The following is a 23,016-nucleotide window of genomic DNA, read 5'->3' as shown; positions in this document are numbered from 1 at the left end:
TCAATATTATATAAGTCTACCGGCTATGCAACTTCACTGCATTTGCATAATGAGTACCCTATCAGTATGCAATACTGCAGCACTGTCGTGACTCCTGTTTGGTATTCCCTCAAACATAAAGTTCCTGTCTTTCTTTCACAGATCCTCAAGGACAAAGCTTGAAATGGTGTACTAATAGGCAGTAGCGTACAATATGATAGCACATAGGTTTTTGCTTCAAGCTGTGAAATTAGAATTTCTGGTGAATTCTAAGGGAAAAATACTTCCGATTACTGATCAGTATATTCAAATCACATCATGAAATCTCAATATTTAATTTTTGAAACTATTTTTTGTCATCATCATGCTATATTATTGGGGGGGGGGGGGTTAACTCCCCCCTAAATATTACAGCCTTACTCCTGGTCCATACGGTTAGTAAGTATTAGGATTAAGGAAAGTTTTCTGTCATGTTCATGGCTTGGGTTAAGTGTCACGTTAGGGTTGGGATAAACAAAATATATAAGACTTTTCCAGAAAGTGAAAATGGATGGAAAATCATAAAATTCACCATAATTTGATAAAAGTGGTAGGGAATGGAAATGTATGGCATTAAAATGGTTCTGAGTTGAATTAAGAGCCATCAAATGAAAAGCAGTTTAATATTTTTAGATGAAAGGAGAGAATATAATTTTAAAGACTTTTTTTTATTGAACTACACCATTTTTTAATTCAGTGTTGAATTTTTGTAATCATTTAATAATCAATTCATTATTCAATTCAGTTGTGTTTTGATTCAATAAATTTAACACCTTGTAAAGGGGAGAGGTTATGATAATACCTCAGGAAGCATCGATCCTGAGGACAGAAGAAATGTAAATCAGATTAGGAAGAACCGTGACTAGCATTTAGTTTTTCAGCAAAAAATAAAAAATAAAAAATAAAAAATACATTGAAACGTACTATGTAAGCTACAGATCTATACATGTATTTAAAAAAATATATAGTACATTTTGCCTTAAATTGTTATGCATTATGCATTTATGTATTACAGATGTACCGTATGTACACATTTTAAACAATTTAGCATTGTAAACCATAGCCATTTGAAATGCAAAGCAATAAATTCAAAATAGAGTGTTTCTTCAAGGTAAAATTTATTTGGCGTTTAATTACACGTACAGCTACTTCCAAAGAAAAAAAGTATTTCCATGGGAAAAGCAGTAGTAAAAGCGAAAATGATATTAACAGAATTAAACAAGAGAGAATAAAATTAATCAAATGTAGATTTAAACAATTATTTTTACACCACTACAGCTTATGTTGAGCACAAATGAACTGCTTAAAAAAGTTTAAAATACAGCAGTTCGGGGGGAAGGAGGGGAATTGAGTGTTAAAGTCCCGCCCACCGCAAAAAAGTGACTGGACCTAAGAAGTGGTTTGAAACAATGGGATTTCCCACAGAGGAAAACGTTAAAAATCGTATCTTCTCATGAGCGAACAATTACACAACCTTTCTTGAAACAACATGTTTCCCATATCAGTTGATTGTAAAAAAATGATATTTAAAAAACTTTATCCTCAGATTTACGATATCGTTAAAAACTACACAACAGCTAGCGAGAGCTTGATGATCCAAACATCTGTTGTGTAGTCTGTTGTGTAGTGCACATAAACATGCACTTCAGGCTCAGCCAAAACTACAAATACAGACCCGCAACACACATACCCCCCAACAAACACCAACAATAACAATACAGTATTTTTAAAATTAAATGATTCTTGAGTTTCGTTTTTGCGCTGCGTTGAAGAATGTCATTGCAGAAATAGAAACAAGCAATCCCCCTCCCAACTAAAACAACAAAATAACCGTAATAAAGATCTGAAATCCATTATGCAACAGACCTGTTGTGCTGACCAGCCACACTGAGCACTTTCTTTGCAGTGTGCTCTGCAGCCATTTCAGTACAGTAAAAAGCAGAACAATTCTTAAGCTCAAAAAAAATGAAATTCTGTGATACAATGCAGGCTGTATCACAATAAATATAGCATGCATCCAATGAGTCGACTAGCCCTAACGCTTTATAAAGTGTCTGTCAAGTCTTCCCACAGGCCCTTTTGGAAACAATATCGCTTCATGGCTAAATCGACTCTGAATTCTACCTCAAAAAATCTTAGCAAAGAGGCTGTCAATTCAAAAGACAAAAAGTTTACTAATGTGCTTTATGCGTTTTGACCACAACCATGTAGAAACCACTGTATAAAAACAAACACTGAAATGGTAGAAGTGCAATTCTTATGGTGAGTTCTTTTTTTTTTACATTTGCTTGCAAGTCTAAACCTTGTTAAATGTTTAATTTTATGACAAACAAAAAACAAAGGAAGCCCACTTCACAGAACTGTGATCTGGAAAACGTTTGTTTAAAACTTGCCAAGAAAATGAAACCGCCAAATAATATGCCAAAGATAAAGCATGTGCATTTTGCAGAAAAGTTTGAAAAAAAAAGGACCAATGGTAATGAAAAATGTACTGATATTGACCCACCTTTCAAAATGAAAGACATATAAAGTGATACAGAAAGGGAAAATTACTCTGGATAAGAGTGTCACTATGTGATTGTAATGTTTGGAAAATGTAACTAATTTAAAAATATATAAATTTCAGTTGAATTGGGTATGAAAAACACTGAGATGGAAATACACCTCTTTCCAACAGTTACTTTACACAGTTGTTTAACACAAACATTCATATTCCAAAATTCTGAATCTAAATCTGTATGTACTATATTTCCATGGATTCTGTGATTTGGATTGTCCTGTAGAAGATAAAAAAAAGTTTCATAGTGCGGTTGGACTTCAGAGCAATCATTGAATGCTGGAATTCAGCAAGTGTCCTAAGGAAGAGAGGGAAAAAAAATATTTTCCCGACTGTTTGTCTTGCCACCCTGAATGGTAAGAATTAAGAGCAGAGAAATTACCCAAAATATGTGGGAAAAATCATTTTTGCTCCCAGAGACATGAAGTTTCAAGCCCTGTGCATTTTTGAGTCCTGACTTTGAGAATTTTCAACCACACCTTCAACAGAGTGGCCTACATTTTTCAGTGCATCTAGACAATCTGTTCTAGTGCCGATATTCAGTTTAATAAATACATTAATGAGTCCCTAGTCATAACTTTTCTCCCTCCTAATTTGTGAAGCATTCTGTTGGCCTCTTCTAGAGAAAAAAAAACACCTGATAAAGTATTCGTATAAGGACATACATGAAAATGATGTTCAAGTTGAACCAAAGACGGAAAAGTGTTTTTTTTTCATTTCAAAACAAAACCGTTTTGCTCGTCTTCCATGTACATCAATGTGCCAGAAGCTTCTCTGATTTTTTTTCTCGAACGGCCAGAAATACGTGCAGTGCCTCTATCGCAGGCAGTATCTTGGCCCTATACGACAGTGCTCAGTGAGGAGTTGATGGGGCGACCTGCCACAGTAGTCTCTGTCATGGTGCCGTCGGTTGGTGTGTCCGGGGCAACCAGGAGCGAGCTGCTGTCGATGGAGTCTTCGTGCTCCACCGAGGACTGTTCCAGTGTGGGGCTCTCCTCTGGGAGGTGTGCTGGGGGACCGGCGTTCTCGGCGACTGCCTGACCGCCGTCTGTTTCGAGAGCATCAGCCCTCCCTTGAGAAGCACACAAAAAGGTGTTAAATGTTAAAAAGGTGTTAAATGTTAACATGTCACGAGAGACAAATCTCAAAGGAGCAAGAAGATTCCCCATAGCACTAGGCGGGAAACTTCAAATCTCATCCAAATTTGAGAGTAGAGTTAAGTACAGAACTGTGGTGTGTTTTCATGGAAAAAAGAAAACACACAGGCAGAATTATGAAAATGATTTTGAAAGTAAATAAAGTCGTGTACCTAAATCCACATAGAGGATGGTGTCTTGGTTGATGGAGGCCTCGTAGGGAGGTGGAGGGTCGTCTGGGTGGTGAATTTCAGGGTACTTGTAGGCAGCGTATGGTGGGGGCGGCTCATGGAAGTGAAAAGCGCCCCCTTCTCCGTCGTCGGACAGGTGGAGGGGAGTCAGGCCCGTGCCGAACCCGTCCGGCCCGTAATCGAACCCGGGCACCCTGCGGCCCAGGTTGAAGTGATGCACTGCGGACGAGAGGAAGACGCTCTGATTTAGGAGCTGGCGCTCACCCCGAATGAACTCCGATTGGAGGACCGGAGAAGGAAGCGCTTACGGTTGCCTCCAATCAGGGTCTCGATGCGCTCGCGTCGCCGCTGCCTCAACCGGTGGACCATGAAGAGCAGCAGAGAGAGGATGAGGAAGGACGAAATGCAGCTGACGATCAGGCGCATTCCACTGGCCATGGAGTCAAAGATGCTGCTCCCTTCTGAGAGGATGTACCGCAGATATCAAACCAAAACGAAAAAGAAAAACCATTAACATCCGAGAGGAAGCACCACAGATATCAGCACGCCACACAAAAGGCCTACGGCCGCTCTAAACTGCATCATACAGCAGAAACGGACACACATGCTGATGTGCGTCACATCTTTATAAGAGCATGTACATGTGGTCCCCTTACGGCTATCTTTCAGCCAGACAAGAAAGCTGTGACTAGCCTAGAAAGAAGGATTTTGTGGAATGAAACTTCATCGGTCAACACATATAAATCTAAACTCTGTTAAGCCAGTGTGAGGGAGCGGTGCGCTGAGCTTGCGAGGGCAGGCGAGGCCGTGTGGGCACCTGGGTCCAGGCAGGTGAACTTGCAGCACTCTTTGGGGTCCTTGCGGAAGTGCTGGCAGCCCTGGGGCCGCTCGCAGAGCGCCGCCACGCACATCTCCGGCTCGCCGTCGTGACACGTGCAGCTGAGGCAGGGGTCGTCCCCCTTCGGGGTGAAGTAGTACCCCTCGTTCACCACGTTGTCCTTGATGTCCACACACGTCTGTCCTGCCGTGCCACAGGAGGGGTTACAATGTATTCCCTCTCACACAGGCACACACGCGTTTTACATCAAGGACTGAATAGGACAAAACATGCCAGTGTCAGTCAAATCAGACAGCAGTCCAATACAAACCACCACACAAAGGGTGTATAACAAAACTATATAACACAACTGAAATGATCCCTTTTGTGAAGCCCCTACATTTTTACATGTCTACATGAGATTAGAGTTCGGGTTAGTTAGACTCAGAGTAGGACGTACTCCTCTTGCAGAGGAAGGGGAACTTCTTGTAGCAGTTCTCGGCGTGCCAGCTGTGCAGGCCGCGCTCGTTCATGGTCTTTATCTGGAAGCGCTGCAGCTGGGCGCAGAAGACGTTCTCTTGGTTGGGCACCGCCTCCCTGAAGTTCGTCAGGCCCTCTGGGGGCAAGAAGACCTGCATGGATCCTGTTTGACCAAAACAACAGCACCTCCTGCTTAAAGACAGGCTCTTCTTTCTTAGAAGTAGGAGTAGGAGCAGAGCAGAGCAGAGCAGAGCAGAGCAGAGCATAGTACAAGAGAGTAGGACAGGGTTAGTAATACTGTGTAGTGGTGGCTGGGTTTAGAACACTGATGCTTTACTTACCTCTGTATGCCACTTCCCATCGCCCTTCCAGGGAGTGGTTCTGATTTGTGATCACATACTGATAGCCAACCCAGAATCTGCATTTAAAAAATCAAAAGATTAAAAAAAAAAAAAAAAAAAAAAAATCTTTCCTAAGATTCAACCCTCCATAAAACAATTTTCGTAACTACTGGGCATGCACCCACAGAATAGAGAAACAAACGCTTCAGCAGCTGGCATGTTTCAGTCTTTTCATTCTGTGCTTATTTCAAGGTCATTTTCCTGGAAATAACAAACGTGACATTTCAACTGATGTGGAACACAACATGCTAACTTTTGAAGGGTTAAAAAAAACAAAAAAAAAAACATTTGTGCTGTTGGTTAACGATGAGTAAAAGCACTTAACTTTAAATTATGGGACAAGGGTTCAAACATTTTCGGGAAAACCGGAACCCGAAACCCTGGGCCTCGAGCTTAACCTTAAGACTTTCAAAGCAATAACATCTCTGCTGCCAAACATTTGCTGGCTATCTCTCATTAACAAAGTGAACCACAGCACAAATACCGCACAGACAAACTCCAACAGATCTGGCGATAGCAAACAAAACATAACTTCTTCTAAGACAGATCTAATACGAAAACTGTTTTGCTCAAAAAAGAGGCCAAACAGCTTTATATCAGGATGTTTTGTGGGTCATTTAATTGCTTATACGCCGAGACAGAGTTAATCTGGGGAGAAAAAAAAGAACACACTGCTATTCATCCTGGAAACAGCAGTGCATACCATCATGGGTTAAAATGTGGAATCCTCACAAACAAGCGCAGCTAATTGAAGTGTAAAGCATGTGAAAACAACTGCAAAAGAAAAGAAAGAGAAAAGCCTCATTTCCATGTCATCGGGGCTTGCAGGAGAGGATGCCTGCTCTGCAATCAGACCCCAAACAGGATTTTTTCAACGAGGCAGCTTTGTCATGGGCAGAAGCACGCAAAGCGGGAATCTAGTCGAGAAACGTGTCTTTTGGAAGCTGAGGCCGAATGTGCGCGGTCGCGGTCCGCACTCACTTGCACTGGTCCTTGCGCTCACACACGTTCTCGTCGAAGTCCACCTCGATCTTCAGGATGAACTGCAGTTCCTCGTTGGTGACAAAGGTGGCCAGGGAGCCGTTGGCCCTCCGGCACGTCTCCACCGCCTGCCAGTAGTTTTCGTTGACCAGGTACACCTTGTAGCAGCTGGCGGTCTTCTCATAGTGGTGCCACCCGGTGGGGCACTTCTCTGTTGTGGGGGCAGGGTGCCAGGGAGCATTAGATCTACACCCGCTCCATGATTACACAGAGCACTGCCTCATTAGGAATAGGAGAATCCAGACCTGGGTCAAATACGTATTTGTTTTGTATTCAAATACTTTTCTGTGCTCTATTGATATTGCCTGGTTTAATTGAGCCTGCCAATATGAGCAGAAGGTGGGATTTGCACTTTTTGAGAGTATTTCATTGGCATCCATCCAGTACACCAGACCAGTAAAGCGTAGAAAAGTATTTGGATCCAAAACAAATACATATTGGACTCAGGTCTGGGAGAATCACAATAATGACACAGCCTCATCACACTGCATTGCCAACCAATGCTTAGTGGGTTTTCAAGGGCCAGCTGCTACATACATACCTTACAGGTACAATTATGTTTTATGCCAAGGACGAACATGGACATGCACATGGAATACCAGGACTTCCCCCCAAAAAAACGGCTTTCTTATTTCATCAAAGAAAAAAAGCATGAAAGTACAGAAGGATTTCTTGTATTATAAATTAAATTAGAAATGGCAAATCCTCCATGCAGGACGGAACATGAATATGCTAATGTGGTTGCTAAATGTTAAACAGCGCGTTTTATGCGATAACTCCCAACTTCACTTGCTGGCTGCTGGCTCTGCAAGCAGAATAAAGAGGTACTTGGCTGCATAGAGTGTGGGGGCGGGGAAGAGGGAGGCGGGCGGTCTTACTGTTGAAGCGCACGGGTTGAGCCACGCCCATGATGTCCTCCACCTGATCGAAGCTGTTTCCGTAGTGAAACCTCTCCTTCTTCATGGCTGTGGGAGAGACAGTGCGTTATCTTAAAACACAGTCTGGTTCACTACAGCAGATACGGGACCCAGGTTATTGGTATCAGATACAGAAGTACAGTAAAATTCATTGTGTGTGAGGAAGGAGGAACCCCCCCGGACTTCTGGGGACTTCCCAAATGAATAAATTCTCAAGCTATTGGACAAATATGCGCCTTGAAACCCAGGAAATCATTTTTTTGGTTTACTGGCTGTGAAAATGTATCCATTCAGACCATTTGAGTCATCTTTAACAACGCAGTAGTGTCCCTTCAGAAAAAACATCTTTGACTGGAAAGTTTTGAAATACATAATAGCAAACCATCTACTTCATTGTTCACTACTAGAGTATACACTAGAGTTGAGTTGTGTATATAATATTTACAAAGTTACTTTAATCTGTACACTTGGTCTGTGTGTGAGGAAGGAGGAACTCCCCGGACTTCTGGGGACTTCCCAAATGAATTAATTCTCACGCTATTGGACAAATATGCACCTTGAAACCCAGGAAACCTTTTTTTCGGTTTACTGGCTGTGAAAATGTATCCATTCAGACCATTTGAGTCATCTTAAACAACGCAGTACAGTGTCCCTTCAGAAAGAACATCTTTGACTGGAAAGTTTTGAAATACATAATAGCAAATCATCTACTTCATTGTTCACTACTAGAGTATATACTAGAGTTGAGTTGTGTATATAATATTTACATATATTTACATTAATATTTAAGTTACTTTAATCTGTACACTTGGTCTGTGTCTTCCAAAAGCTGATGTAGTATTTGCATCTGGTTAATAACAATACAATGAGGTGGATTGTTATTGCCGCATTTTACAATTACGTTTTCTCCATTCGATGCCAACAAAGTCGATCAAGCCACCTTCAGTGTGTCTGAATCTCTCATTATTATCTAGGCCACATCTGTGGAGGCGGAGAGACTTTTGTCACTAAAATAAGCAGCCAGCTAAGAGCCAGCCATTGTTGCTGAAGATGCGCTTAAAAGGAGATATAAATACATTAGACAAGAGGAAGTAAGAAAGAAAGAAAGAAATTACAGGACATTTTATTAATATTACAACAACATGTTGACAGTTAATTTATTTATTGGACATTTTACTGATTTACCAGCAAATGGTAAAGGTCTGCTGGTAATTACATTTTCAGTGCGTCATTACTTAAAGTTCCAGGGAACACAGAGTGCTGGAGGCACTTTATATATATGTGTGTGTGTGTCCTCTTCGAACACGTGTGTGAATGTTAATATCCTCACTTTAATTTAATAGTTAACTATTTACAAGTGGTCATTTTGATTATGCTGTACAGTTTCGTAGCATTTTCCTCACCAGCTCTGTACAATTATACACAATTGGCTGTGCAATTTGTTGAATGCTCAAATATATTGGGAGCATTTAGTAGAATAGTATTTAATACTGATGATACTGTTGCTGTAGTACCAGGTTGTTTCCAGTATAGTTCATATGTATATTACACAATTATTTTCGTTACTTTCAGTTGATTCAGAAAACAAAGGATTTCCTGAGAGAGAACTAAACATTCCTGTGAATGTATATCCACAGAAATGTAATAAACATGAATTTCAATAAAACAATAGAAACAACATTATTTTTCCCCAGTGTAAATTCACCTCTTCACAACATTCAAATCAACGTAGATGGGGCATAAGCATTTTCATCTAGACATTTTCTGTAGCTTTAAAAAGGCAACAAACCTTGAGGCTTTCAGACTAAGAGATAACAAGTGAACTATTCCCAGCCTAATTAGAAGACATTTTAAAGTCATGTTTGAAATTGATATTTCTGGATCTCTAGCCCCATTTTAGATGAGTGAATTTCTTAAATTAAATTCTTAATTAAATATTATAGCATTCAATTGCTTTTGTTCTTGAAATTCAAGAACCAAAGTATTGCCAAATTTGGTCATTTTTCACTTATTGGCAGTTGTCTATATACTTTAACCATTAATCCCATTAAAATATCATTAAACACTTCAGAGTCTAGTAGCCAACAGTTAGCTGTTATATTACCACTGTGGTTCAGTGGGTTCAAATAGACACATTTAAGTCTTGTGCAAGCGTATGCGAGTCCATGCTTCACTTGCCTAGTCTAATGTCTAAATGACGGCGGGCAAACACACCAATTTCAGCAGATCTTAATTGACCGTACTACACTTGTTCATTTTTGAGGTACATTTGGTTGAAGAAACAGAAAAGAGTAAGTTCAACACTGCTCCTCGGGCTTGCAGAGTAAAAGGGCTAACATTGCGGGCGCTTGCTTACAGGGGCAGTCCATCTCATCGCTCTTGTCCTCACAGGCCGTCCAGCCATCGCACTTCCAGGCCATGGGGATGCACTGCATCTTCCCGCTGCGGCAGGCGAACTGCCCCGGGTTACATCGCAGCTCTGAAACAAAGGGGAGCGGTCACAAGAGAGGGCATCTCAGGGAGGCCTAGAACACTACTTCTTTTACAGTGATCCTCAGTGGAGGTCTGCAAGCTACTTTAAGTGTGTTTTCTTTCTTTAAACCACAAACCCATCAATGCCCCTATACGAGCCATTGGAAAGTTGCAGGACATCAAAAATGTATATAAATGTCTAGGTCAATCAAAACATACACTAAAACTGTAATTATATCAAAACTGCTGAAACGGAAGCATCCTTTCCTCATCCTGTGAATACTCTACACACTGCTGTGAAGCCTATACTCCCATTTACTCCTGATATTCAACTCCATAGTGCAGTCTGTTATCCATGGCTTCTGTATCTCCTGAACGAGTACTTTTGACTTCCTATATGGCTTAGGCTATATTTTTTAAACTTGAGTGAGTTCTTATTCTGGCACTGTGCTTACTAATCAGTGACAGTGAATGGATTCAGTGTGCTACAGTCACAGCTTTGTTTTTACATCCTATTTGCTAGATCCTTCCCTTTACTGTCGAGATGTGAAACATTTTGGAATTTTGTATATACTCCAACTCCCATTTTCCTAGGAAATCTCACTTTCCTGTTCTGTTCTGCTCTAGCACCTTTCCCCTTGGAGCTGGTGTGTAATGTGCAGAATGCGTTTCCCCTCTGTCGGCACAGCCTGCTCGAGCCCTTTTCACGGCTCACAGAGAGAGGTAGGGAGGGAGAAAGAGAGCGAAACACAGGCCTGCTCTCACCCTGCCAACAATGCACTGATCCTCTGCTGCAGCCATATGTGCCCAGGGCCTGCATGACAAGTGTGAACATGCGTCTGAAATATCTCTCTAAATGCACACAGTGGCTCATATGCCCTGTGCCATTACAGCAGCGAGCAGCACAAACTCAGCCTCTGACAACTGAAGAAAGACAGAAAACAAGACAAAGAAAGAAAGAAAAAGAAAGCCTACTGGCGGACAGTCTTTGATAAATGTGGTAGGTACTTTGGAAGTGTGGATGCTGATACATTTGTGCACTAATCTTATTCAGGAAATGAAATTGTACAATTGCAGAGACAGCTGTCATTATATGGTTTTCCTTCATTCTTTCTTCCAATGAAGCTTACAAAAGGCATACACCAGCTCACAGACCCAATACCAGTAAAGCTACAAGCAGCATAAACTCAGCCACTGTCAAATGAATGAGAAGGGAAATAAAGAAAATACAGACAGAAAGAAATAAGGACATAAAACTTAATAGCTGGTGACTCAGAGGTATGTTCAGCAGACAGCCTGATAAATGTGGCAGATATTTTTGGATGTGTGGACACTGACACATTCATGCACCAATCTTATTCAGAAAATTAAATTACACAATTGCAGACACAGAAGTAGTTCTCATCGTACTTGACTGAGCCAGATCAAAACCAAGCGCCAGAACCAGCAGTCTCCACACATTTACAAACAAGGTCTTGCAAATGCGTCAAATGTGTGGTGCACAAATGAATGCTAGCAATGGTAACTTAGGTTTAACTCATGTGCCCATTGTTTTTGTGGTCACACACATGAGCAGAAAATGTCCAAGAAGAGTGACAAGTGAGCAAAAAGATACTAACAAAAATATATGTGGAAGAAAAACAGGAACGGGGGAAAATTAAACAGGAAACAGGACTGCCTTAAAACCCCAAAAAGAGAAGAAAAACAAGAATCTGACCTGAAAGTCAAATTAAAACAAAAGCTCCATTTATTTAAGATTTATTCCATTTCATACCTAGCATCCATTACATTACATTTATTTGGCAGATGATACGTACATAAGTGATGTACGATCCATCCATCACCATCAAGCCGAAAACTTATATAAAAATGCATGCTGATATATAGGCTATGAATAAGACAAAAAATAAACAAAAAAATGTGATCAAGTGCATCTCCTGTGCTCTTTCTGCAATTATGAAAGCGAAACATACTTACCTAATTACCTAAATAACTTCTAGAATGTGCAGGATACAGAAATATTTTCAATGGTAAAACTACTTAGTTCAGCTAGCTGACAAATTAGCAAGCTACTATTTACAGAAAACATTTTACAGAATAAAAAAGGACTTCATATGAAGGATTAACTACTGCAATAGGTTGGCAAAAAAATGCATTAATAGTGTTCTTTATAGATAACTGCACACGTATACGAGTTAATATTTCAGAGTGACTTTTCCTTGTTCTATTTTGTGGTGAATTGGTAGAGGAGTGGGTGTATAGAGTGTTACACTGCATTCAATTAGTAATGTGAACTGTGACACAGTAGGTGTGCTGCTTGTCCTGCCCTGGAGAGAAGCATAAGAAATAATATGGGAGTTCAAACGAATAGGAGTACCTGGACGTTGATGAATCAGATTAAATGTACAACAAGGAGTTACATAACGTAAGAGTGCCTCTGATTCATGTTTGTGTGCTGCAAGGTTCAAGCAGAAAAGAGATAGGCTACACCTTACCTGACAGCAGTCGAGCCAGAGCAAGACTTGGACCTGAAATGAAATATGAACACCCTCTGTGATTAACGCCATACAATTTCTAAAAACAATACTAATAAAATTTACTGAAAAGCATACAGGAAAACACAAGTATCCAATTTAACAGAAAAACAATAAAGGTACCATTAAAGCTTAATTAAATATTTAAGCTTGACAGAAGGAAGATACACTGCCTTTTTGATAAACACAACAATCTAGCCTACAATAAAGTATTTGCATCCATGCACAAAGCACAGTGTTCCTTTTATGCAGCACTTGACTGCTGTCGGTCTATGCGAAGAAAGAGAAAATTATCCTAAAAAAAAAAGAAAATATGCCGCGAAGCCTTGAGTGACCTCATCGGGAACCATTCTCCACTGCACAAGCTTTTCTTTTCCTCCCTAAAATGCTGGACAGTGGCCATGGTGAACTGACAACCTCATTTCAGCCTCCCTCTGGCAGAGGCCCATAGGCCGTGACACTGGGGAGTGGCAGCAATCTAACTGAAGAAAGACATATGACACAGCGGCCCAATTTGCTGTCAGCCTGCAGAACACCAGCAACCTGCCAGCACAGAAAAAAGGCTTGAAACTCATAGCAAGACAAACCCCGGTTTCACCCCAGTCTCCCTTCTTTTCTTTGGCTACATGCACACAGAACCTACCTGCATTTAGAATTAAGCATATAAGTTCAGCATAATCAAAGACCATGTTTCCTATAATTTGTTTGCTAAAGATTAGAAACATAGCAGAAATGAGGCAACATAATTAGAATCAGTCAATGGATGAAAAAGCAGCTCAACTTACAAAAAAAAGAAAAAGGGTAACCAGAGAAAGGAAATGCAAAGGAATTCCTTACTGAAATCGGAGGAGTCTCTGTCTCCCTAATGGAGACACTGCTGGAGATTTACTCCCTCCAAATGGCTAGACACTAAAACCTGCAGACTGCCGCCTTTTGACACGCCAACACCTGTTCCATTACAGGCCTAACCTATCAGAATCTGGAGGACAGACTAAACCTTTTGGGTAAATAAAACACACATCCACTATTTTTGTTCTTACTACAGATCACACGATAGAAATGCGTTTAGCAATCCACAGAAGAACTGCTCCACTGGCTTTCCCTATAATTTGATTTTGGGACGTACAGAACCCAATGGAAATGGCACATGGATTCCAATGCCAGGATTCGTGTTTATTTATTTATTTATTTTAAATAACAGTAGATAATACATATGAACATAAAACAAACAGCAAACCATTCCAAAGTAGCTGTTCCGTTATATAGGGCGGTTCATAGCTTTCCAGTGCTTAACAAACCATGCAGCCCTTACGCAGACATATGACTGAGTCTGAACGTGACATTTACCTTGCATTTAAATAGGTAGTGGTGGTATCCAATGTAAAATAGCAGGCTAGTGGTAAAATGTTACCACACTGCTTTGGACGAAAACTAATTATTATGCTATTAGCGTGCCAAGGAGCAGCTCGTTTTATGATGAAGTTAGTAAACTGATTTTAGGTCAATAGGTTAGGTTAGCTGTTGAGATACATGAGCATCCAAGCTAGCCAAAAGTATTCATACAAACAGTTCGCTAGCTAGCAGCATAGAGAGGTTATATGGCTGTTACAACTTTAAATGGATTGCATATAATCCATGACCGATGCAACCTGACATTCACATAACTAAGGGACCAAAAAATAAGGCAAGACTATCTTACTTACGTTAACCGAACTAACAAATAGCTACATCTTGACAGTCAGTAAGCCATCTTGAAAGCTAGCCTGTTGTGCCCTTTATCAATTCAATAAAATAGCTAATCAACAGCAACATGCAACCGTAACAAAACTTTTCCTTAGTCAGGCACCAGCATTACACCGTTATAGTCGTATGGTTTGCAAGCTAACCTTACTAACTAGTTACCCAGTCGCTGAATATACACAGCCAGCCTGTAGAGCTAGTTAAGTCCTAGCAAGAATGTAACATTACAATAGAATACTAAAACTAGACTGGCTATGTGAGTGGCTGGGCATTATAGCTCTGCTGTTGTTGACAGGGCCGAGTAAGGCCTTTGATAAGCTAATGCTAGTCAGCTTACACAAAAAATCCACGTCCACTTTAAGGGGCCTGACACGCAGCCCTTGTATTTTGCAACAGTTCGTCAACAGTTTAGCTAGTTAGCTCATTCAAAAACACATAGAGTTAATAATGTTGGACAAATCAACTAGCTTACTAGCTAAAGTCCAAGTAACCTAGCAGTACCATGCAGGGACGGACTCTGCATCTAGCCAATCCATTTTACCCCATTCCTTTAAAAATGCCATTGTGTAGGTTGGTCTACTACTAGAGGAATTGCAGGAGCATATGTTAAATTACCTGCATACAAGCAAGCCCAAAGAATATCGGTCTCTTTTCTTACCTGTCCGTGGTGGATCTGTCAGAGTCAGGGCGAAGAGAAGACAGAGTAGAGCGAAACTGCTACTGTCAGCTTTCGGCAACATTTATCAGCCACTCATCATACTCCTAACGTTAAATAGAAATAAACAAACTGGTCAGAGTGGAACCAACCCTCTCTCCCCACTCACAGGAACAGTTCGTTTTCAGTGGATCAATAGATCTTTTATGTATCTCATCGAAATATCATATGAACTACATAGCTAGCTATCTGAGCCTGCTTGATTTGTTCCGGTGATCGTTCTCAGTCTCTGTGATTGTTTAGTCGAAATTGTAATAACTAGCAACCTTGCTATTACAATTCTATAACCTGTCCCACAAGCAGGCTGTCCAACCAAACCTGCGTATTCCAGGTTCTGACTACAAGATGGCTTCCTCGTCCCTTCACGGTTCCAAACACGGCACTCAGCCTATCGGATCCAACGTGAGAGGCGGGGTTTACGTTACAGTCCGGAAAAAATAACCACTTGATATGCGCTGCCAGCCTGCCACCAGTGGTCTAGGAAGCAAGGGTGACCTGTCCGTATGTGCCGGTGCCATTAAATATATTTAGTAAAAAGTAAACATTTTTTTGTACCAGTATAGTTTTTTTTAAAGGTTATAATTATAATACAGCACATGCTATAAATAACTTGTGGTCCAAACCCAGCTCAGAACCTATTTTAAGTAGGATCAGAGCAAATCGGTCCGGTCTGCATTATTGACTAAGAAGGAATTACACGCACGCTGACAGTCGCTACTTCATCTTAATTCTAGCAAACTAGCAAGGCATTGTCTTTCGCAAACGTATAAAACTCACCTTTTAACAATAAATCTCAAGTTATACATAGAGATATCACTTTTTCTCGCAAGAATTGAGACCATACGTAGGCTATCACTTTTCGTAGGCTTATCTCTCGTGCTTGTGTAAAATTCACTGAAGTCGCTTCGGCTAAAAGCATCTGCGGCATTGTAGCCTAATTGCCAATTGTATTTCTTTAACTTTAATTAAATTACAACATTTTTGTTAGTTCATGTCATTCAAATTAAATTTTATTATTAGAACGAACCAGGGACTGCATGTGACGATGGAAGATGACAGAGGCAATCATTGTAGCCTAACAAATAAACAATGCACTAATTAAATAAGTTAATTAATAGACACATGTAGCCCACCTCATGCTGTTTTAAAAAGAGGGGAGAAGTAGGCTCGGGTAAATATTTTGTATGTCCGAACTCCAATTGCAATGCTTTGCTGTCACCCAGTGGCCTCATGAAGTCATGAACAGTTTTTTTAAACAGCTGTAATTTATATAGATGTGACATGAGACTAACTGTTATTTAGTTCAACAGTATCACATTTGGGCGTGCGGGCATTTCAAGGACTTCATTTATGTGACTTTTGTGACCAATCTTGACGTTCAACACATCAGAAATAACCACTACAGCAGTAATTATTTTGGCTAGATATATGATCTAAATCTGAGGTTATAAAAATAATGGATTTATATACATAACATTGGGCTGCTGTTTTACTCCTGAATGACCACAACAAACCGATTCCCCGGCATTTATCCTCGGTAAAGCTTTTGTTCCGTAGCAACGTCTCCGTGACTGCTGTAAGAAGTTGTAGTTCTTAATACTAAACAGCAGGTAGCAGTGTCTCCCGCTGTGAGAGCATATTGTTCTTTCCGAACATCACGGCGCGATTTAGCTGTCTGCTGCACACTACAACGGCCTCTTTGATTCAAAGCAATTTATAAATGCAAGAACTACATTCAAGAATGTGATTGCACCAGCACTGGCTCACATCTGCTGCTCTCTGAAAAAAACTGCCTGAGAGTACCAGTCTCCCTCCTGAATAAATAAATAAATAAATCTCTCATTGCCCCTTAGTCTTCTCTGTGTATTTTCCCCTTCAGGTAAGGTCAGAAGAGGGACTTTGTAAAATGATGGATTTATTTGTTTTGATCTTTATCTTTTTTATTTTTTTATTGATTCACCATTTTTTTGTTGTTGACAAAAGCAACATGTTGCTGGGGGAGCAGCTGCACAGTTTCATGTATTTTTTCTACCCATTACTCTTCCATCACCACTGCTGTTCCCCCATCTCTCACTGTCTCTCTCTCCCCCCCGACTCTACGGCTTTGACGTGCTGCCATGGTCCTATACTGGAGGTCCTTTCATGGGGGCACCTGTCAGGAAGAGGAGGGGGTTCATGGTGGCGGTTGGTTGTTGTTGCAGGCGGTGGATTCACTACGTGGGCCAGATGAATCAGGAGAATGGGGGTGTTCTCTGTCGGGGGGGCTGAGGGAGGAAGGAGGTGAAACAGGAGGTTTGCCTTATATACACCATTCACCATTGAAGCATCTCTGCCCCTGTTATCAGTGCAGCAATGGACTCCATTCATGCATGGCCCGACTGTGGTCAGAGGAAGCTGGGTCGAGTGTACCCAGCACGTGGGAACATTATCGGAGGCAAGCCCTGGTGGTCTGTTGTTGACAGATGGTACGAAGAATAACACTAAGGGTGCCCGATCCCCCCCACCAAACACAATCTTTAACCGACCTTCTTATTTGTATAATTTCCTATTCAGTCTCAATAACTGTCAAATGCTCAATGATTGTCTCTCTTTTGTAATTATATCAAGCAAAATTAATGTTTTGAATTTTGAATTTAAGCACTGCATTCTGTTCCTGATGGCTGGATGGCTCTAAGTGAGGGGATATGCTAATAAAGTAGATCATAGAATGTATGCATCTAACCTGTATATTTAAACCTGCTTTGGCTTCATCTTTTAACAGATCTCAGTCTATCCCTGTCTCTGTGAGATGTTAGATTAAGTGATTCTCCAGGCCCTTGAATGTGCCCAGCTGATCTGGCACACAGCATGAGAAATGACAGGAGCTGCATTTAGGTCCCCGATCGGGACAGGGGTGCATGCTCTGAAAGCAGCCCTTTCACAAAGGAGGGGATAGAGGAGGACATGAAGAGGAGCTTTGTGCTCCTGGCGGGATGAGCCCTTCCACGCCCGAATCCGGAGGGCTATGTGCCCGACCCATTCAGGTCCCGCCAAGCGCCCCTGTCATCGGAAGCAACGTGTCTCACTTAACGATACCCCGGCCGAAGAACATGCAAATTTGTGTGTGCATGCTTAGATTTTTTACTTTGCCTTGAATGACGGCAGAAGAACCCTACTTGCCCTGCCTCCATGTGAGGAATGCAGAACTGCAGGTGCACGGTTATCTTATCTCTTCTCCACAGTTGTCTAGCAACGGCAATGTGGGACGTTCTCCTCCAGTGGCAAGAATGGATGAGTGAGATGTGAGCTACAGGTAGGATGGTAGATTCACCCTGGATGAGGGTTGAAGACCTGATAAGTCTCTGGCTTCACGCAGCTCCTAAATTCTCCATCTGTCCTCATTGACAATGTTTGCTTCTAGGCTCTGCATCATGACAGGGATGTTTTTCTTGTCCTCTGGATCCTTTGTGAAGTGGCTCCAAATCCTGGACCAGACAATGATGATGACTCCTGCTTGGGATGAAAACAGGGCAAAGCCACTCAAAGGCAGGATATCCTAGAATAGGGCTTTACCTCTGCTCCTGACTCTATTCTGTCCACTAGGGCAATCCTCTCCGCGCCCACGCCCGGTGCCATAGAGGCTAACTGATGCTATCGGAAGGATAGACACACTTAAACAGCCAGACTAGCTGCCAGCGCTCATTTCTGGCCAACATTTTCATTATTTAAGTGTACATCCTTGCTGCTTTATCTTTGGACCTGCCATTGGTCCTCACTTTGGTGTCTATAATAAATGTCAATGGCAGTGCTATTCAGGGATGTCAAACTCAAGTGCAGGCGTATGTTTTTAATCTTTTGTTATTTACATAATTAGACAAAATGAGTATCTCAGTATCATATGCATTTAATATAACCATATACAGTACAGTCTTACACTAAGTAATTGTATACTACCATGTATATTCAGAAATACTTGCATGTAGGTGTCCACAGCTTATTAAATCATTGAAATAATTAAGCTGCGGGGAATGATTAGACTAATATACTAATATATACAATGGAATTTCAATAACTGAGTTTTACACTACTTTGTGTAACTTTCAATGTGGTAATCAAATTTCCTAATACAAATTTACAGTCATGAACATCGTGTGATATCCAGTATTTAATTGCATCACAGATGATTGCACTAAAAATACCTGTTATTATAATAACTACATTGTCTTTTTTTTCCTTAGATTTGAAAGAGTTTTAGCTGCCTTGATGGCAAGTACAAATGGTGTATCATCACCCAACATTAAATTTAAAGTTGACATTTTCCTACTGGAGATATGTGCATCCCCAATCTCACGCATGCATGCACACTCAGTTAGCTTGATAAAAGGACCTCGTAATCCAGGCAGGCGTTTTCAAATTAAGCATCTTTTTTAAAGTTGGTAGAACAAAGAGCCCTGACGTCTGAAAGCTTGCATTACTAAAGGGCACGCCCCTGTCACAAATGGGAAATCAAGTCAAGTTAACAGCTCCTGCAGGAAACTCAATGTTTAATCAGTTAGCGGGACAATGAAGAAGGAAGTCCCCCTGTTCACAGGCCAGTCTGTGTCCCACCCTCCATTTTTGCTGCCCTGTTCTCCCAGGAATACACGTACTCCTTGCTTGCTGCATATTAACTGATAGGTTGAGGATTACTTATGCTGTGCCAATAGCACAGGGGTACAATCAAACGGTATTTGTTTTGTGGTGCAGTGAGGTGGATTGTGATAATTTGACCATTGCTGCCACTGCACCATATTATGGAGAATTCTGAGGCATGTTACCATACTCAGGATACATACTCAGTCGGCACCGTTGGAAAGTGGACTGAATAGGAAAAGTGGACTGGCTGGTGGAACAAGCTTGTCTGTTTGGGTGCCATGGAAGTCTTTTTGATGAAAACTACAGGAGAGGATAGAAAAAGGATGGTGGAAGAGAAAGGGGGGTTGTGTGAAAAGTAGATAATCTGGAGAACAGGTGCTTGACTGCTTTGGAATTCTCCCTTTTTTATTGTTATTTATGTGTTACAGACACCCTCATGAAGCCCCACATGCACTACAGTTACACACCTGCCAGATTCTTTAGCCCCTATACACAGTTGGAGTTCTTACTGAAACAATTTTGGTACCTTCCTCAACAGGTGTCCCTCTTTTCTCCAAAATCTCTCTTTTAAAGTTACTCCAGTCTATGTTTTGAATATTTGTGATTTTTGAGGAGCTGAACCAATTAACCACAAATTAACCATTAACACAACAAGCAAGGTTCTGATAGAAATAAATTATTTTTCACACCCCCTGGGAATGCAATATTTAAAATCTTACTGCAGTCCCTTCTCCCATGTGTGAACAGACCAGTCTGAAGCCGGTTCAGTGAGCTGTGCTGGGTGTGGCACGGAGCCAGTTTGAAGACAAAATCTGCATGAATAACTGGGGAACTGAGACAGCCATTTTATTCTATTCGTATGCTCATATGAAGGTTGGAACACTCCCCGCCCTTTAACTACCTGGCACGCCAAAAACATCATGATCCCGTATCACATCCATACGAACAATGGGGACTGCTGGCAGTATACATACAGGGAACGTAAATATTCACGCGGGTCCATCACACCTCTGTGCAGGTGCGACAGGTTACAAGCACTTCCTACAGGATCAGGGCAGGTGAGTTTACATCTCCACCTAACTGCCTGAGGCATCAGGAGGCATATCGGTCTGGGATGATACAGGCTTTCCCTGTTCCTTTAGTCCAAGCTTTCTAAAATAGATTTGCTCCCTCTCCCTCCTTTCTAAATTATATTAACTTCCACATGTCTTCTCAGTGGCTGGTCCGATGGATAATAAAATATGCCTTGGATGACAAGACATGAGATTAATCATTTTAGTCATGAAAAAAATACCGTTGGAATATGAAAGCTCTTCATAACAGTTCATTAAGACCGTTAGTTTGTAGATCATATTAGGCTGTAGGCTGTAGATGCTATTTATCGTTCATCAACCCCATACATAAAGAGCAACATTTTCAGAGTAATATCAACTCAGGGAGAGTATCTTTTTAAGCTATAAAGGGATTAACATATTGTCCATCATATGAACTGGACTCAAATAAACAATGAGTTTATTTAACGCAGTAAACTTTTATGAACTGCTGTCTGTGCCTCAAAGCATCAATAAAACAGGCATGTATTTGTGAACTGCAACAAAAGCATTAACTGAAAGCCACGCTGTATTTGGTCTCTTGTGAACAACATGGTATATGTTTCATTCAAAACCGTAATTTTGATGGTAGACTTAATACATGTCAAATATTAAGCAGGAAATGGATCGAGAGAATCAAATTAGCCAACCGAGTAAAACGAAAAACATTTTCCCCCAGGACCTGTTCTTATTTCTGATTTAAATTTGCAAGAGTTTGCAATCTGCTGTCTCTGCTGGGCTGACATTCAGCTTCAGATTTTTGTACAGCCCCATTAAAAGACACTGTGAGCTGTTTTCTATCCAGTGATTCACCTTACAGTCATCAATGATCTCAAAGATCCAAACTGGTCTTTGTTTAAATGTTATGGTAAATGTTATGTTTCTGGAGGGAAGAAAGTTGTGCATGTGTTTGGGAACCCTTGGGACAGTGTATATTTGAACTTTCCAAGCTAACACTTTCCCTGGTTTTTCTTCCCCATTGAACCCTCCAGCCAGAGGGAAGACTGAGGTAGCACCTAGATTCTATGGTGCTTTGGTCAAACTCCTCAGGTTTAAAATGGTACCATAGATTTTCACTCTATGATATTGCTCGGGTTAAGACTCATAATAAGATAAGAAAATAATATATTAACATTTACCATGTGTATCTTTATTCAAAGGCATACCACTGTAAAACATGCAGAATTCATTATGTATTTGGACAAGTGACCAAGCACTGCCCCGAAATGAGAAAAGTCAAAGTGTTTTCGACGAAATGAACCATGATCACTGGGGGGTGTAGTATTTTTTGTGGAAGAGTAAGTTACTGCAAGAGTGTATTGGCCTCCCATTGTAATGCAAGTCACTGGGTCAATGTTTTCCCCATTAGCTCAGATTAGTGTCACTTTAAGGGCAGCCTTTGTCAGCTTTACAATCCAATTGATGTACCTTCAGCCCACCACTCAGGGAACACAATCAGGCTCAGAAGCAAATTAATTATCATTTAATCACAGATATAATTTAACTGCTATGTGATCGCTGTCGCTCTCTACTCCAGTCGCCCAACACCAGTCATTAATGTAAATACTCAACGGATGATTCCCCAAATCTTGCAAATACTTTTTTTCTGGGGTGGGGAAAGTTTGGCAACCGGTCACAGGTAACAAAGGTAATTTAAAAAAAGCATAATTTGGACACTTCCTGTACCGTAACTCTTTCCTACAAAGTCAATAGCAAATATGACTGAAAGCACAGCAGGGACAGAGAGCCACAGGGGAACACGGATGGCACAACAGAGACAGGAAGTGACAGCATGAGCAGTTTAATACACCCTCGGAGAAAGAATGGGTTAAAGAGAATGAGTTCCCGAACAGGGACAATGTATGATGTCAAGACGCATTGTTCTTCACAAACTCATCAAGGAAGAATCAGAGAAGCCCAAAATAAAATACGAAAAAAAATCTTTCAAAAACTATTTTTGGACAGAGACTTCTCTCGCTGTGGTTGAACGCCCTTTTTAACGCACCTCATTTCAGCACAGCCAGAATGGGAGTGATGAAGAGCGGAGCAATTATGCAAAACAAACGAAGATCAAGAGAGCACTCTCCTTTTCAAATACAGGCGCCGAGGCGGTGGCAGAACGGAACGTCTGCGCCATTGATCAGCGTTTATAATCTAGATCGAATAATGCCGCTCGGCCCCCTCCGCCCTGCGAGAGGTGATAATAAGTGCTTAACGGTGTCTGCGGGGCCTGAATGAGCCTTGCCTTTTGCCGCGGTGGGCCCAGCAGGCGGCCCGATGCAGGGTCAACGT

At 41.1% G+C, this 23,016-nt stretch overlaps 1 protein-coding gene across 2 annotated transcripts; it reads right to left on the bottom strand.

Moving 5' to 3' along the window:
* Nucleotides 1–1,119: 1,119 nt before the first annotated feature.
* LOC135264963 (integral membrane protein DGCR2/IDD-like) lies at nucleotides 1,120–15,375 on the bottom strand. 2 transcript variants are annotated; one of them, XM_064354083.1, is made up of 11 exons: nucleotides 14,963–15,375; nucleotides 12,526–12,558; nucleotides 9,915–10,037; nucleotides 7,520–7,606; nucleotides 6,582–6,792; nucleotides 5,541–5,617; nucleotides 5,180–5,362; nucleotides 4,720–4,923; nucleotides 4,211–4,363; nucleotides 3,885–4,121; nucleotides 1,120–3,647 (listed from the first exon to the last, which is right to left on the bottom strand). In XM_064354083.1, the coding sequence occupies exons 1-11, from the start codon at nucleotides 15,042–15,044 to the stop codon at nucleotides 3,415–3,417; spliced, it is 1,623 nt and encodes a 540-aa protein (XP_064210153.1). In that variant the 5' UTR covers nucleotides 15,045–15,375; the 3' UTR covers nucleotides 1,120–3,414. The 2 variants fall into 2 exon arrangements, with proteins under 2 accessions (XP_064210153.1, XP_064210154.1); XM_064354084.1 differs by lacking the exon at nucleotides 14,963–15,375 and adding an exon at nucleotides 14,268–14,919.
* Nucleotides 15,376–23,016: the final 7,641 nt, after the last annotated feature.

The sequence above is a fragment of the Anguilla rostrata genome, chromosome 10 (genome assembly GCF_018555375.3).
Source record: "Anguilla rostrata isolate EN2019 chromosome 10, ASM1855537v3, whole genome shotgun sequence".
NCBI classification, from domain to species: Eukaryota; Metazoa; Chordata; class Actinopteri; order Anguilliformes; family Anguillidae; genus Anguilla; species Anguilla rostrata.
This window is presented reverse-complemented; position numbering and strand designations above follow the sequence as displayed.

Coding starts and splice junctions, on each gene's coding strand:
- LOC135264963 (XM_064354083.1), bottom strand. CDS start 15,044: ATGTTGCCGAAAGCTGACAGTAGCAGTTTCGCTCTACTCTGTCTTCTC. Junction 5,363..5,540: donor ATGGGAAGTGGCATACAGAG/GTAAGTAAAGCA, acceptor TTGGTCAAACAG/GATCCATGCAGGTCTTCTTG. Junction 4,924..5,179: donor CCCCTTCCTCTGCAAGAGGA/GTACGTCCTACT, acceptor GTGGCACGGCAG/GACAGACGTGTGTGGACATC.